The sequence below is a fragment of the Metopolophium dirhodum genome, chromosome 1, assembly GCF_019925205.1.
Source record: "Metopolophium dirhodum isolate CAU chromosome 1, ASM1992520v1, whole genome shotgun sequence".
NCBI lineage: Eukaryota > Metazoa > Arthropoda > Insecta > Hemiptera > Aphididae > Metopolophium > Metopolophium dirhodum.
The window spans coordinates 148,349,615-148,363,646 of record NC_083560.1 but is presented as its reverse complement, the minus strand read 5'-3'; the positions used below and the strand labels follow the sequence as shown (position 1 = coordinate 148,363,646).

Genomic DNA, 14,032 nt, shown 5'->3' with positions numbered 1-14,032 from the left:
AGTCAAATTTTTTTTTTCTCTTCTCTCTTTCTTTTTCAAAATTTTTATTCGATATTAAATAACCTCAAAAATATTTTAAATTAACTGATATACTTACGTATTATTATTAGGATTATAGTTTAGTTTTTTTAATAATTTAAATAGTTTTTACTAGTTTAATTTTCTTTTGTCTTTCAAAATCGTATTTAGTTTATTTCAAAAAAAAAAATATATTTTAACTTTGATTCTTAAATTATTCAAAAATTAAGTAGTTAGTGCTAAGTATAAATATATCAATACAAATCAACCTTTTTCATTAAAAATAAATTTCTTTAAACTCATAAATTCAATTAAATCTTAATGTGATATGAACGACAATGATCTTATTGCCTTAGGTTCAAAAATTACAAAATTAACAGATATTTATTCACATAAAAAATCAGAACTTATTGATCTATGCAAATCTAAACAATTAAAAAGCGTAGGAACCGTAGATAATCTAAGAGCTAGGTTATCAAAATATTACAAAGGGATCATAGCATTAGATGACATTGAAGAAACCTCAATAAAAGATAAAATCGACATTAACGATTTACTTATACAAAGTAACTTAAGCGATTCAAGCCCAGAAACAAATAATAGCACAAAAAATAGATCAATTACTAACGACCTTAAAAATATAACTAACGATTTAGGAAATAACGCAAATAAATTAATAACCAAGGCAGACAAAATTTTAGACACTAGTAATACATTATATAAAAATATTTTAGAGCAAACCTCTGACATAAAAATTATAGTAATCTAATAAACCTAGACCCTAACGAGACAACCCAAAAAGAACCCATATACGAAGAAATCTATAGTCCAAATAAAATAGAGTCAAACTTAAATACTACCTTTTTTAGTAACTCGAGATTTATACCACAAAGCACTCCTGAGAAATCACCTATAGCAAATATAAGCTCAAAAACTAAAATGGAAAAAATGATAACCAAACCCGAATATTTTTCCGGTCAAGAAGACATAAAACATTTTTTTAAACAGTATGAAAAGGCGGGATTAATAAACAATTGGGATGACAATGACAAAGTAAAATTTTTATCCATATTTTTAAAAGACACTGCAGGTACATTTTTAGAAAATTTGGAAAATATTAAAACACATTGGAATTGGGTAGAATTAAAAAATGAATTTTTATCCGATCGGTTATTCTATCTTATTAAAAACCAAACTAGAAAATAGAAAACAGGAAGATACTGAATCAATTATGAGCTTTGTAACTGATATCGAAAACTTATGTAGGCAAGTGGAAAGAAACATGAAAGAAGAAGACATAATATGCACTTATATTTTAAAAGGACTAAAAGAACCAATTTTAAACGCTATTAGCTCTTCACGATAATAGTAGTTTATTTAAAATTAAAACAAATTTAAAAAAATACGAACTCATGCAATTCAGAATAAATTCTAGAGGGCAACCAGGTTTTAATGAATAACAGATATTTTAAATAAACAAATAATGCAAGTAGGCAAATATTCGAGGGACCGAGTCGAAGAACTAAGTGCAAATATCGATCAATTGAGCAATTCTATAAAAAAAGTAAATTTTAAAGATAATTCATATAACAGAGAAAATAGTTATGACAGAAATATTTATAGAGGCTTTAGAGATAACTCACAAAATAGAGAGGAGAGAAGCCGAAATTACGAAAAGGAATCAAACCGTTATAGGAACAATAGCCCGTATCCGAATAAATCGAATTATGAAAACAGAGAACGAAGCACCGACCGAAACTACGAAAAACCTAATAAACATAATTACTCTAGAGATAATAGTTACGACCGAAATCATAATAGACAAAATGACAGATTCAGTAGAGTTCAGAACAGAGACAGATCTTACTCCAGGGATAGGAATTACAATGAAAGGGAAATAAAATATGACAGAAATTCTAATAGAAGTAGAGATAACAGCAGATCTAGATATTATAATAGTGATCATACGAGGTATGAACAGAAAGGAGCCAGCGATAGATCAAGGAGGGGTGACTACGATGACGAGGGTAGAAAAAATGAGTCCAAAAAACGATATAACAGAGAAAATAGTCGAGAAAGAACGCCAGAACGTTATAATGGATACCGTTACGAGAAAGAATTTGATAGAGTCACTTGTTACAAGTGTAATGAAAGGGGACACTATGCAGACCAATGTACAATTCCAAAAAACGATTAAGTACCGAGTTAGAAAGAAACAATTCGGAATACCTAACTCGGGGACAAAATAATATTAACTACAAAACTGACATAACTGAGTTTAATAAAAACAAGGAATGTGAAAAACATAATTATATAAGCTTTGTAAAAAATTAGTACGAATCAACTTATAAAAAAAAACCACCTATTACAGAAATAAATTATAACAACGAGGAAACAATAGAAAATATGGTTACGCTTAATTATTCAAATAAATTAAATGAATTTCAAAAATTTTTATTTTGCAATAATGACAGAATAAAGTTCTCATGCGATTACACTGAAATTGCAGCAAATATTTTTTTATTACCGGATAATGTTGCAATTGGCCACTGCGTTAGTAAATGCCTAACAATGTCAAAAGGAATCGCGTTACAATTCAAAAATAAATTCAACAACGTAAACAAGTTAATTGACCAAGAAAAAAAAACCACCGAAGTAGCATATCTAAAAAACAAAAAACAATGGATTTTGTATCTAATTACAAAAAACAAATTTTACGAGGAACCTACTTATTCCAACATTTTTAATACGTTAGTAAGTACTAAGGAATTTTGCATAAACAATAAAATAAAAATATTAGCTCTACCCAAAATTTGCGCTGGTTTAGATAAAAAGAACTGGGACGTTATTTCGACCATGATAAAGTTCATTTTTCAAAATTCTCTAATTAATATTATAATATGCTTACCACCACAAAAAGGAAAAGATAAACAAAGCATAGACTTAAAAAATAATGACTCAGAAATTACAATCATTACGTTAGGTAAAAATTTTAATAGTGAAATTGATGACAAATTAAAAATAGAAATAACACACATCGCCGGTTCATTCATAAAATCTGAGAACGTTTTAAGTGATGGTGATTGTGGTGCACACGCTCTTCGCATCTGTTTTAAACAACACGGCATTTATAAAAAAACCATAGAGATATTAAATATGCTTAATATACCAAACTGCGAATCAGGATATTACCTCAAAGATGACGATTTGGCATATATTTGTGACCAATTTAATATGAACCTATATATTATATACGAAACACTTGATTATACAAACGCCATAGTCTATTTTAAACCAAATAGGAAAAATATCGGAATATTTCATAAAAATGTCCATTGGACACCAGGAATCGTAACAAAGAACGACCATCCACGTCGATTCAATAATTTAACAATTAATACAGTTTTCCCAGATTTTCACACAGTCGAAAAACACATAGATCATTTTCTAGATGAATGTGTTGACCGTCTAAAAATTTCACAACAAAACCCAAATACTAAATAATAATACCGATTATAATATGAATAACAACAAACCAACTGACAAAACTACAGTTTGGTACTCCCACTATTGTCAAGATTGCGAAATTTTACCTACGTCACAGAATGATTTAGACATACCTAAGGATAATGAAAATGAAGCGTTTTGGTGCGAGGGCGGAGATATTATGTTTTGCGAAAGATGTGGAAACTACGTTAGACAATACCGTAACAGACGTATACAAGACGATGAACTGACCTTAGTCAATAATTCGGAGAAATCGTTAAGTCAGCATAAACATATAACTGCAACTACAATTCATAATAATAATAATAATGGTAATATTTATAATCAACATTCAGATATGGAACGCAGACAAAGAGTTCTATCGATAAAAATAAGATTTGACAATATCGAAAGAAACGTAATCATAGATACCGGATCAAATCTTTCTTGTATAGACTACTCACTAATAAACAATAAAAATAAAATAAAATCAAAAGAAAAAATTAAAATAACAGGGGCAGATAATTCTGAACTTGAACAATTAGGAAAAATCGATTTAAAAATTAAAATAAATAACGTAACATATTTGGTAGACGCATTCGTAATCAAATGGGCTAAGCTGTAAGATACTTTTAGGAAATGATTTCCACATTAAAAATAATTTAATCATAAATTTCGAAGGAAAATATTTAAAGTTAAACGGCGACACTATACTTATGGATATAGTTTGGTATAATTATAATAGAACATATAATATAAACTCTAAAAACGATCTTGATCACGAACCTTGTTCAAACATAAAAAAAACACTTAAAACAATTATATCTAACGAAAATATTACCATAGCTCCTAAGACTAGGTCAAAATTAAAGGTGTCCACAAAGATGCAAGACAAGCAAATACAATATATAATAAAACCAACTGAGCGATTACGAAATAATAAAAAAATAACTCTAGAAACAACATTATTAAATAGTGATGACGAAGTCGTATTATACAATTTCTCTAATACCTATAGTAATATACCAAGAAACATGGTCATAGCAACTGCCATTGAATTAAATACGATTGAACACGATAAATACGAAATAAAAAATATTAATTCAGACAGTAAAATTATTAACAATAAAAAGACAATAGTAACAAAAATGTCAGAAATAACGGATAAACAGGGTACAATAATAAAGATATCCAACGAGCTTAGCTGTGAGCAACGTATAAAAACACAAACACTTATAAACAAATTTAAGCATTTATTCACCTCAGATCTGTTAAATATTGGATGTGCGAATGTAGAACCATGTGAAATAAAATTAAAATCCGGCAAACCTAAATAAATCAAATGATTGAAGCTAATATTATCGAACCTAGTAGAAGCAATTACGCAGCACCAGTATTTTTAATTCCCAAAAAGGAGAAAGGCGAATACAGATTTTTAGTAGATTATAGGAAACTAAATAATGAAACAATTAGTGACAAGCACCCTATACCTAGATAACAAGACCTTTTTAGAAGCTTAGAGGGTGCAAAATATTATATTTCTATCGACCTTTGCCAAGGTTACTTTCAAATTCCAGTTAAAAAAGAGGACCAAGATAAGACAGCCTTTATCACGGATTTTGGCCTATACAATTTCAAACGAATCCCACAAGGTTTTAAAAACTCGGGCCCTATTTTTCAAAGAGTCATTAACAACTTATTCAGTGATTTTTTATATAGAACTATGATAGCTTATCTGGATGACATATGCTGTTTCGGTAATAACTTCGAAGAAGCACTGAACATACTAGAGGAAATATTTATTAGACTGGACAAAGCAGGATTAAAATTAAAAACAAACAAATGCACAATATTAGGCACCGAAATAGAATTACTAGGACATAAAGTATCCAATAAAGGAATAAAACCACTAGATAAAAATATTAGGGCGATAACAATTTTCCCCATACCCAGAAAAGTAAAAGACGTACGAGCATTTGTAGGACTCACAAGCTACTATAGAAAATATATCAAAAATTTTGCAAAGATCGCTAGCCCCTTAACTGACCTGACAAAAACAGCCCATAAATTTCATTGGGACCAATCTCAAGATAACGCCTTTAATACATTAAAAAACGCTATTATCACTGCACCAGTACTCGCATATTTTGAGGACGGATATCCTGTTTTCGTAACTACAGATGCGTCGTTAGAAGGGCTATCAGGAATACTAGAACAAAGCGACAACAACGGGAAACGACACCCTATAGGTTACGCGTCCAGGAAACTAAAAGACAGCGAAAAAAATTTTACCACTACGGAATTAGAAATGTCAGCAGTTGTGTTCTCGGTAAAGTATTTTAAGGAATACCTATTAGGGAGGAAAGTAATCGTATTTAGCGACCATTCAAGTCTACAATATTACCAAACAATGAAGAATCCTTCATCACGCATAACAAAATTTATCTTTAAACTTTTAGAATTTGATATAGAAATAAAACACCGCCCTGGCCTCTGCAATCAAGCGGCTGATTGTTTGTCTCGTTACCCAGTAAACACATTGCTAGTTAAAGATATTTTGGAAGTAAATAATAAAGAGGACCCAAATTTTGATTCATTAAATTTGGAAAAACTCAAAGAAAATCAATCAAAAGATGAATTTTGCATAGATATAATTTCTGCAATAAACGGAAATAATAACTCCAAACTTAAAAGAAAGTCGAGACAGTTTTTAATCAAAAATGATATTTTATTTTTTAAAGATTGGTCGCCTAACGGAATAAAACATTTGTTGGTAGTACCAAAAACATTAATTAATGCGATATTAAAATCTTATCACGAATCAGTGCTATCAGCACATTTCGGTATCACTAAAACACTAGCAAAACTAAAACAAAAATATTATTGGCCCACCATAATAAAAGATACAACAAATTTTATAAAAACATGCATTTCTTGTCAAATGATTAAAAATCCAACAGGCAAAGGCCACGGTTTGCTACAACCAATACCCTTACTATCTGGAAAGCCACTGCAGAGACTAGCATTTGATTATTTAAGACCATTACCCACTTCTAGAGGGAAAAAATACCTCATTGTACCTACCTGTAATGCCACAAAAATGGCTTTCGCAAAGGTGGTTACAAATGCAGACGGAGCAGCAACAATAAATTTCCTAATGGACTTAATAACATCTTACGGAATACCTAAATATTTTTGTAGCGATAGGGGCACACATTTCAAAAATAAGGAGGTAGGTTATGCGTGTAAAAAATTAGGTATTACGCAAATTTTCTCTAGCTCGTATCACCCACAGACCCAAGGTATGACCGAACGTATGAACAAAATTATCTGTAATAGTTTATCACATTACGTTAACGAAAATCAAAAAGACTGGTCATTATATTACAAAATGATCGTTTTTGCTTATAATACAAGCCCAAGTTCGAGATTAAAAGTAAGCCCATTTTATTTACTCCACGGTATGGAAGCAAGTCAGCCTATAGATAACAAATTAACTATAGACGACGAATTGTTTGACTTTTCTAAAGCATTAAATCAGCTTCAAAACATTAGAGATACTATTCCCAAAATTGTCGAAAAAGAACAAGCTGTTCAGAAAAAACATTATGGCATGAGTCACAAAAATATTAATTTCGATCCAGGACAAAAAGTCTTGATAAAATTTGATTTCAACGAAAAGAATAAAACAAAGAAACTAGCATTTAAATATAGAGGCCCTTTTACTATTATTGAAAAAATATCTGACGTAAACTACAAAGTAGATTTAATTTTAAAAGGAAAAAAACCATAGACACTTTTCATGTGAATAGAATAAAACCTTATCATGAAAGGCCAAATTAATCATATAGACAAATATAAAAAAGAAGGCCCTGGTAGCAACCTATTATTACATAAAATGTCAACTAGAATAAGATAAGTAAATACCTAAGTACTATACAAGTATACAGTTATACTATGATGACTATAAAACCTAATTAATATATTTTAATCTCGATTTTAATGTAACATTATTATAAGTATCATAATTTTGTCTAAACATCGTAATATATTACGTGTTTTTTAGTTATATTCACACATACATTAAAATATAAAAAAAATAAAGATAGCAATAAAAATAAAAAATAATATAATAATAATAATAAAACTAATATTGCTGATATTGCTCAAATAAGTTATAGTCCGAAGAAAAATTAATATAAAAAAATATATACGCATCGAATAAAAATATCATAATAATAAGAATAATTAACAATGATTACACGACAACCTTATGCTGTTTTAGATGACCATGTTTAAGCTATTTCTCTTAACACTAATATTGGCGTATGTGATGACAGAGGAGGTTATGGATATAACAGTGTCATCAGGTGCATATTTCGACGAAGTACAGGAAGCAGTTATGTACGACAAAAGCATACCTTTAATATACACCCAAGAAATTAAAAACGATGAAGAAACAAATAACGATGTCTGGCAAATAGGAAAATACTGTTTAAACGAAAATTCAAATAACTGTAAAATAACTCAACAAAATATACTAAGCTTATTAAAAAATGTAAATGAAAATATTGAGGAAAACTCATTCGACATGTCAGATAGATTAATAAAAGAATTCAATAATGATAATAAACGATCAAAAAGGGGAATACAATTATTAGGCAATTTATACCATTTTTGTTGTAACGTGGCCACTGAAAAGCAATTAAAACAATTTTATACTAACGAAGAACTATTAAATACACAAATAAAAAGATTCAAAGATGCCTTTGTACCGATCACCGGAACTTAATAAATACAACCTCAGAAATAAATAAATATACAAAAAACAATAACAACAATTTAGAAACCTTAAAAAATTAATTTATGGAATTTGTTAAAGAAGAAAAAGATAAAGATATGCAAGAAAAAAATAACCAACAAAATTCAATACAGGGCGTTCAGGAAATCATATTTAGCTTAATAACTATAATGTCAAAATTCACTAATTATGAAAAAGAGTCGAGCAATCATTTACACTGTAAACTACATAAAATCCCAACTAGAATAATAAAACCAAATATACTGCAAAATGACTTAATCAAATTATCTGAAGTATTATTAAAAGACGGTTATGAACTGGTAATTCCTATTAAAAACATACCCGCTTACTACAACTTGCCAATTACAGAGTGCCAATTTTCAAAAAATCAAATTTTAATTAAAATAAAAATTCCAATCCAGGAAAATATGGCAAAATGGAAACTATTTCAATATATACCAATTAATTTCAAATTTGAGGAATCTATTTGCTTAATTTTTTCCGAAAAAACATTTATCGCTATTAACTCCAATAACAATGATCACAGAGTGATAACAGGTGTAGGGCTATAACACTGCGACCCACCGGTTACAGACTTGTGTTATATACCTAGATTTTCTTCTGATATTACACTTTCCCCAAGATGTGTAGAATCTATATTCAAAAATGAACCACTAAATGTAATTAATGAATATTGCTATTTCCAATGTGTGAAACAACGCAAAGATGATACAATAATTATTAAGCGAATTGGGATAAATATATTCGCGATAACAAACCCGCAACCCACGTTATTATTAAAAATATACAACAATAAAAACAATAAGATACGAATGGAGAAATTAAAAATTAATTATAATCACCCGGGTCTTATAAAAATATACCTCCCATGTAATTACGAACTTAAGCATAACACAAAAACTATTATCCCAAAAATGTACCCCAGTGAAACAAACAATTTTAACATATTCAAAATGAAAAGGATCTTACCAATATCTTGGACTAACATAAAATCGCTAAAAATCGACAATGAAGAAAAAAAAGAAAAAATGTGTTTTACCAATATAACTGAGATATTAAATACAAATTGGAAATCTGAAATACCAAATTTTCACATTACCAAGCAAATTAAAACCCTGAAAAATATTTTGATGACATAATTTTAAAGAAAATACCACAGTCATTCATAGACGATTTTTGGGGAGACATCATTTATTTTTCATGGCTTACAATACTTACAATAATTGTCGGGTTTATTTGTTATAAGATATTCCCAATCTTAATTAAAATAGAATTATTGTTTAATCCCCCACCAATCCCAGCCAGGCTTTAAATAACTAATAGGCGAAAATAAAACACTACTTTCAAACTATTAAGTAGTAAGATTAATAACACACAATATGTAAAAAAAAAAAAAATGTAATACTAACACATAAAGATGGAAAAACGCATCGCTAACAAACACACACCAAAAAAACAAAGAAAAACCAACAAAACCTACAATCAACAGTTACCCAACTTGTATTTATATTATTTTATATTTATATTTTTCCTTTTCCCAATCATTTCTTCCATTTCCTTACAATTATACAACAAACCAGATAGAAATTATAAACATGCACTCTTAAGAGGCCGTCCTGGTAGCAAAATTCGGCCGTAAAAACATGCTTTCGTACTTCAAGTTTTCCTCAGCTCTCATTAGTCGTAGAAACATAATTTTTGCACCAAAATAAACGTGAGAAGTTCTTCTAGATTTTGTCGTTCCAGATTTTCGAATTTTTAATTTAAACCGATTATATTTGCATTTGAAATTTAACAAAATTTTTAAATTTTTAAAAAATCTTTTAAAATTCACAAAAAAAGATATCAAAAATCTGGAACGACAAAATCTATAAGAACTTCTCACGTTTATATTGGTGCAAAAATTATGTTTCTACGACTACCCAAAGCTGAGAAAAACTTGAAGTACGAAAGCATGTTTTCGGCGGAAAAATTATAAATTTACGGCCGGCATGTGGTGCGCTCTGCTGACTATAGCGGCAGCGTTCAGGAATAGTGTTCATACCACCGCCCCCGAGCGGCTGTATCCATACCGCACCATAGGTCAACTAGTTTTCATATCGCGACCGACTCGTCGTTTATAAATAGTCGGTTCGAACACAATAATGTTGATTACAGAATTTTTGTTTTATTATTTTCATTATACCCATATCGAAGTTTATATTTCGTATAATAGTATTCTGCTCACCGTATTTTACACTAATTAAAAATCTTTCGTCATAAAATTGTTATAAATCGTTTAAAAAAATTACGATTTAAATAATTATTTTTTTCATTTTGTAGACAATTTGAAGATAAACTTATTTTTTTTAACGTTGACCAAACAAATATGAAATTTAAATCTGTATAACAAAAAAACCTTACATACATGCAATTAAATAAAAAGCTGTTGAATAAAATTACCAGAGTAATTAATAATGTACGACGTAATTCGATAACTTATATAAATTATAGCAATTCGTCATTTTAATCCCTAGACCCTAATCATATGAATTATTTTTATAAAGCAGTCAAATACTGTAATTATTTATAATTAGTAAACAGTACATATAATATAACAGATGATTATATTTTATTTATTTATTTATTGATAGTAAATTAATATATAAACGGATTGAACGTAATTCAAAATATGATAAAACAAATTACATTATCACATAATTACAGTTATTAGAGTAGTTTTTCAGACTATTATCATAATTTGATAGTCGGAATTTGTCACAATTACATATTATATAAAGTATGATGGTATATCATTGTATACTAATTATTGTAGTCGACATTTAGAAAAAGTTTCAATTTTTTTTTTCATTGATGTAATTTTGCTTATGCTGTTTTTGCTGTTTTGCTTTTATATTTTCCAAAATATGCTGAGGATCTAAAATGTCGTCTATCAACAGCCTCTTTCCGTACTGGGGATTGACTATTTCTGGAAGTAAGCATTCTGTATAAAATCTGAAAATATAATTGCATATGATTATATAATTACATAAAATTAAATTACTATAATTTAAAAATTAAAGTTCAATTACATTTTTAACTTTTCAATCATTTTGTCTTGCCAGAAAGCATCATCGAAAGTAATTATTTGTATTTCTATCCAACTTGCCGAATAAACGACGAAATAACAAAAATTTCGTTTTGAAATTCGCATTTGTCCCTGAACTTGATAATAGTAACTATGATCCACTTTTAATTCCATTTTACCGTTTTCACTGAGACGACAGAATGATAACTGAAATTAAATATTATAATTAGAACATTTGGAGCGATAAATGTATTGATTTATAACGAAGTGTGTTTTTTTTAATTTATTGTGTCTATCCACATAATAAATAATCGTAATAATGCTTTGATTTTCAAATACGAAAATTCTTGATAGTTTTCAAAAGTTTCGTGAAAAACAGAAAAAAATTTAATAAAAATTGGACTTTTTACACCATGGTAAATCCATGGTATATTTATTAATCTATTAGCATTTTCTATACACTATGACATTTTCATATTATCTTGACACTTTTGAAGCTACTCATAGGTATAAGAAAATTTAATTCGTATTATTTTGTTTTTAAATTATTGGAGATGTGTAATTAAAAAAAAAAGTTGAGCGTAAATTCTTAATAATATTTTATGAGTTTCTGGAGTTCAAATTTTGACAAATTAATTTCCTATATTAAACTTATAAAATACTCAATTAGCTATAAGAAATGAAAATTTAAAACAAGGTTTCTCATAATTAGTTTATATTGTTAGTCTGTAAGAAATAAGTTTAAAAATTACATACAGTAGATATATATATTTTTTTTTAATAATTATTTTAAACGAAATTACTAATTATATATTATAACGGAGAATAACGGTTTTCTTAAATTCATTTACGTGGAAATCTGAAACTTTTAAGTATAATATCAAGTTAAATGTTATCAGAGAATCATTTTTTGTTCACATAATACACTTACTTTTTTACTGTCTATAGCTTCTAAAAATGTTTTAGTGTCTTTTACTCCAAATGGACATTTAATTTCAACTATAAAATCATCATTGACAAGACCGTCTATAAAATATAAAAAAATAAATTAGTAATATTTATTGAATTAGTGATATAGGTAATATAGTTTACCAGGAGAAGCTGCTAAATAAGGAAAATCTTCATCAATAATAAGTCCACATTGATTCACTTTACAATTTAATTTTTTTTCCAAAGCGACGATAGCTTGTTGTTCGGTGGCTTTACCATAATCTGTTGCTTTCGAAGAAAATGTTCTATATATTATACTATAAACAGTATTTTTGCATGACGTAGTTGGCCGAAGTTTACAAACGCAGCCAAAATTTGACGCCGTGAGCCGATTTCTGCGTTCAATGTGCCAAATTTGAGAGTTTGCTTGTTCCCTTGTTTGTTCTTCAATGGCTAACCGTTCACGTCTGTCCAACTCCAATGCATTTATAAAATTTTCTTTTGTTTTTTCTAATACTTCCTTTGAAATATTATCGTCCGGTAATGGTTCAGCTAAACCATAATGTTGATCCGGGCCTTTATTACACCTTTTTTCTAGATTTCCGGAGAAAAGAAGTTTTTTAGATTTTGGTTGGCATCTTTTCTTTTCACTAGTTTTAAGGATTTTTTTTCCTATTTCTCCTATAGAAAAAATATGCATTTTGTGTAAATATTTCGTATAAATAACATTATAACAATATAACAATATCTTATACCTACCCAATACGTATAATAAATGTAATTAATAATACCATTATTATTATGTTAGGTAGATACAACAAATTGTTTAAAATAATAATAAATGTTGTATAGTATTCACCTGGACTTATTTCATTGATTATATTTTTATGCATCAACCGAAGAAATTGTCCACCTGAGTTACAGGATATAACCGCAGCTTCTACTCGAGCATTCTATGAATTTCTTTGTGAATAATTTATTCTTTTACCAGCTAAATATTTATTAATTACACGATTAAATTATCGTACAAAAATTGCTTCATGTCACTTATAAGTTACAACGTAAAATACGCAACACTTTTACTAAAAAATCTATTTAATCGTAATGACAAATTAATATTTTACATGTATTTTAAAAAAGTAATTGGGTTAGAAATATAAATCGAGTTATGGTGTATAATAATTTGTATGCTTAATTTATTGGTTAAAATTTCTAAGTAAACAGGAGCTTTAATTAATAAATAGGACGCGGCTCGTGATTTAGCAGCCACGTTTCACGCGCCAGTATACATATAAAAAATGCACGGGTGACAATTTATGCTACGACTCCAAACAACCTGAACGACGGTCTGTGTAATAATAATGTACCTCTCCCGCGTCACTACGCGCGGACCACGTCGCGTAGACTAGGGGCGTGGTTACAGACTGCCGCGACGGCGGCGATACGGCGCACAACGCCATCTCTTGAGCGTTGTATGTTTTTCACTTTTACCAGGACGGCCTCTTAAGGTCAAAATATTCATATGCAAGGATGTGCTACAATTATTTCATCACAAAAATAGATACTCAATATAATCAAAGACTAATACCATGACACTCGTTTCAGATGGCAGACGACCAAATAAAAACAATAAAAAATCTAAAGAAATCAATTAAAAAGGTGGAATTTAATTTACACAAAATTAAAAATAATGAAAAACCATTTAACAT

General features: G+C 28.8%; 2 protein-coding genes across 2 annotated transcripts; one reads left to right on the top strand and one right to left on the bottom strand.

Moving 5' to 3' along the window:
* Nucleotides 1-1,501: 1,501 nt before the first annotated feature.
* LOC132933323 (homeobox protein 2-like) lies at nt 1,502-2,215 on the top strand. Its single transcript, XM_060999626.1, has one exon. It carries the CDS (start codon nt 1,502-1,504, stop codon nt 2,213-2,215), a length of 714 nt encoding a protein of 237 aa, XP_060855609.1.
* An 8,715-nt stretch (nt 2,216-10,930) lies between these two features.
* On the bottom strand, nt 10,931-13,023 carry LOC132937093 (uncharacterized). Its single transcript, XM_061003919.1, has 4 exons — nt 12,486-13,023; nt 12,325-12,419; nt 11,398-11,600; nt 10,931-11,320 (listed from the first exon to the last, which is right to left on the bottom strand). Exons 1-4 carry the CDS (start codon nt 13,021-13,023, stop codon nt 11,161-11,163), a joined length of 996 nt encoding a protein of 331 aa, XP_060859902.1. The 3' UTR covers nt 10,931-11,160.
* Nucleotides 13,024-14,032: the final 1,009 nt, after the last annotated feature.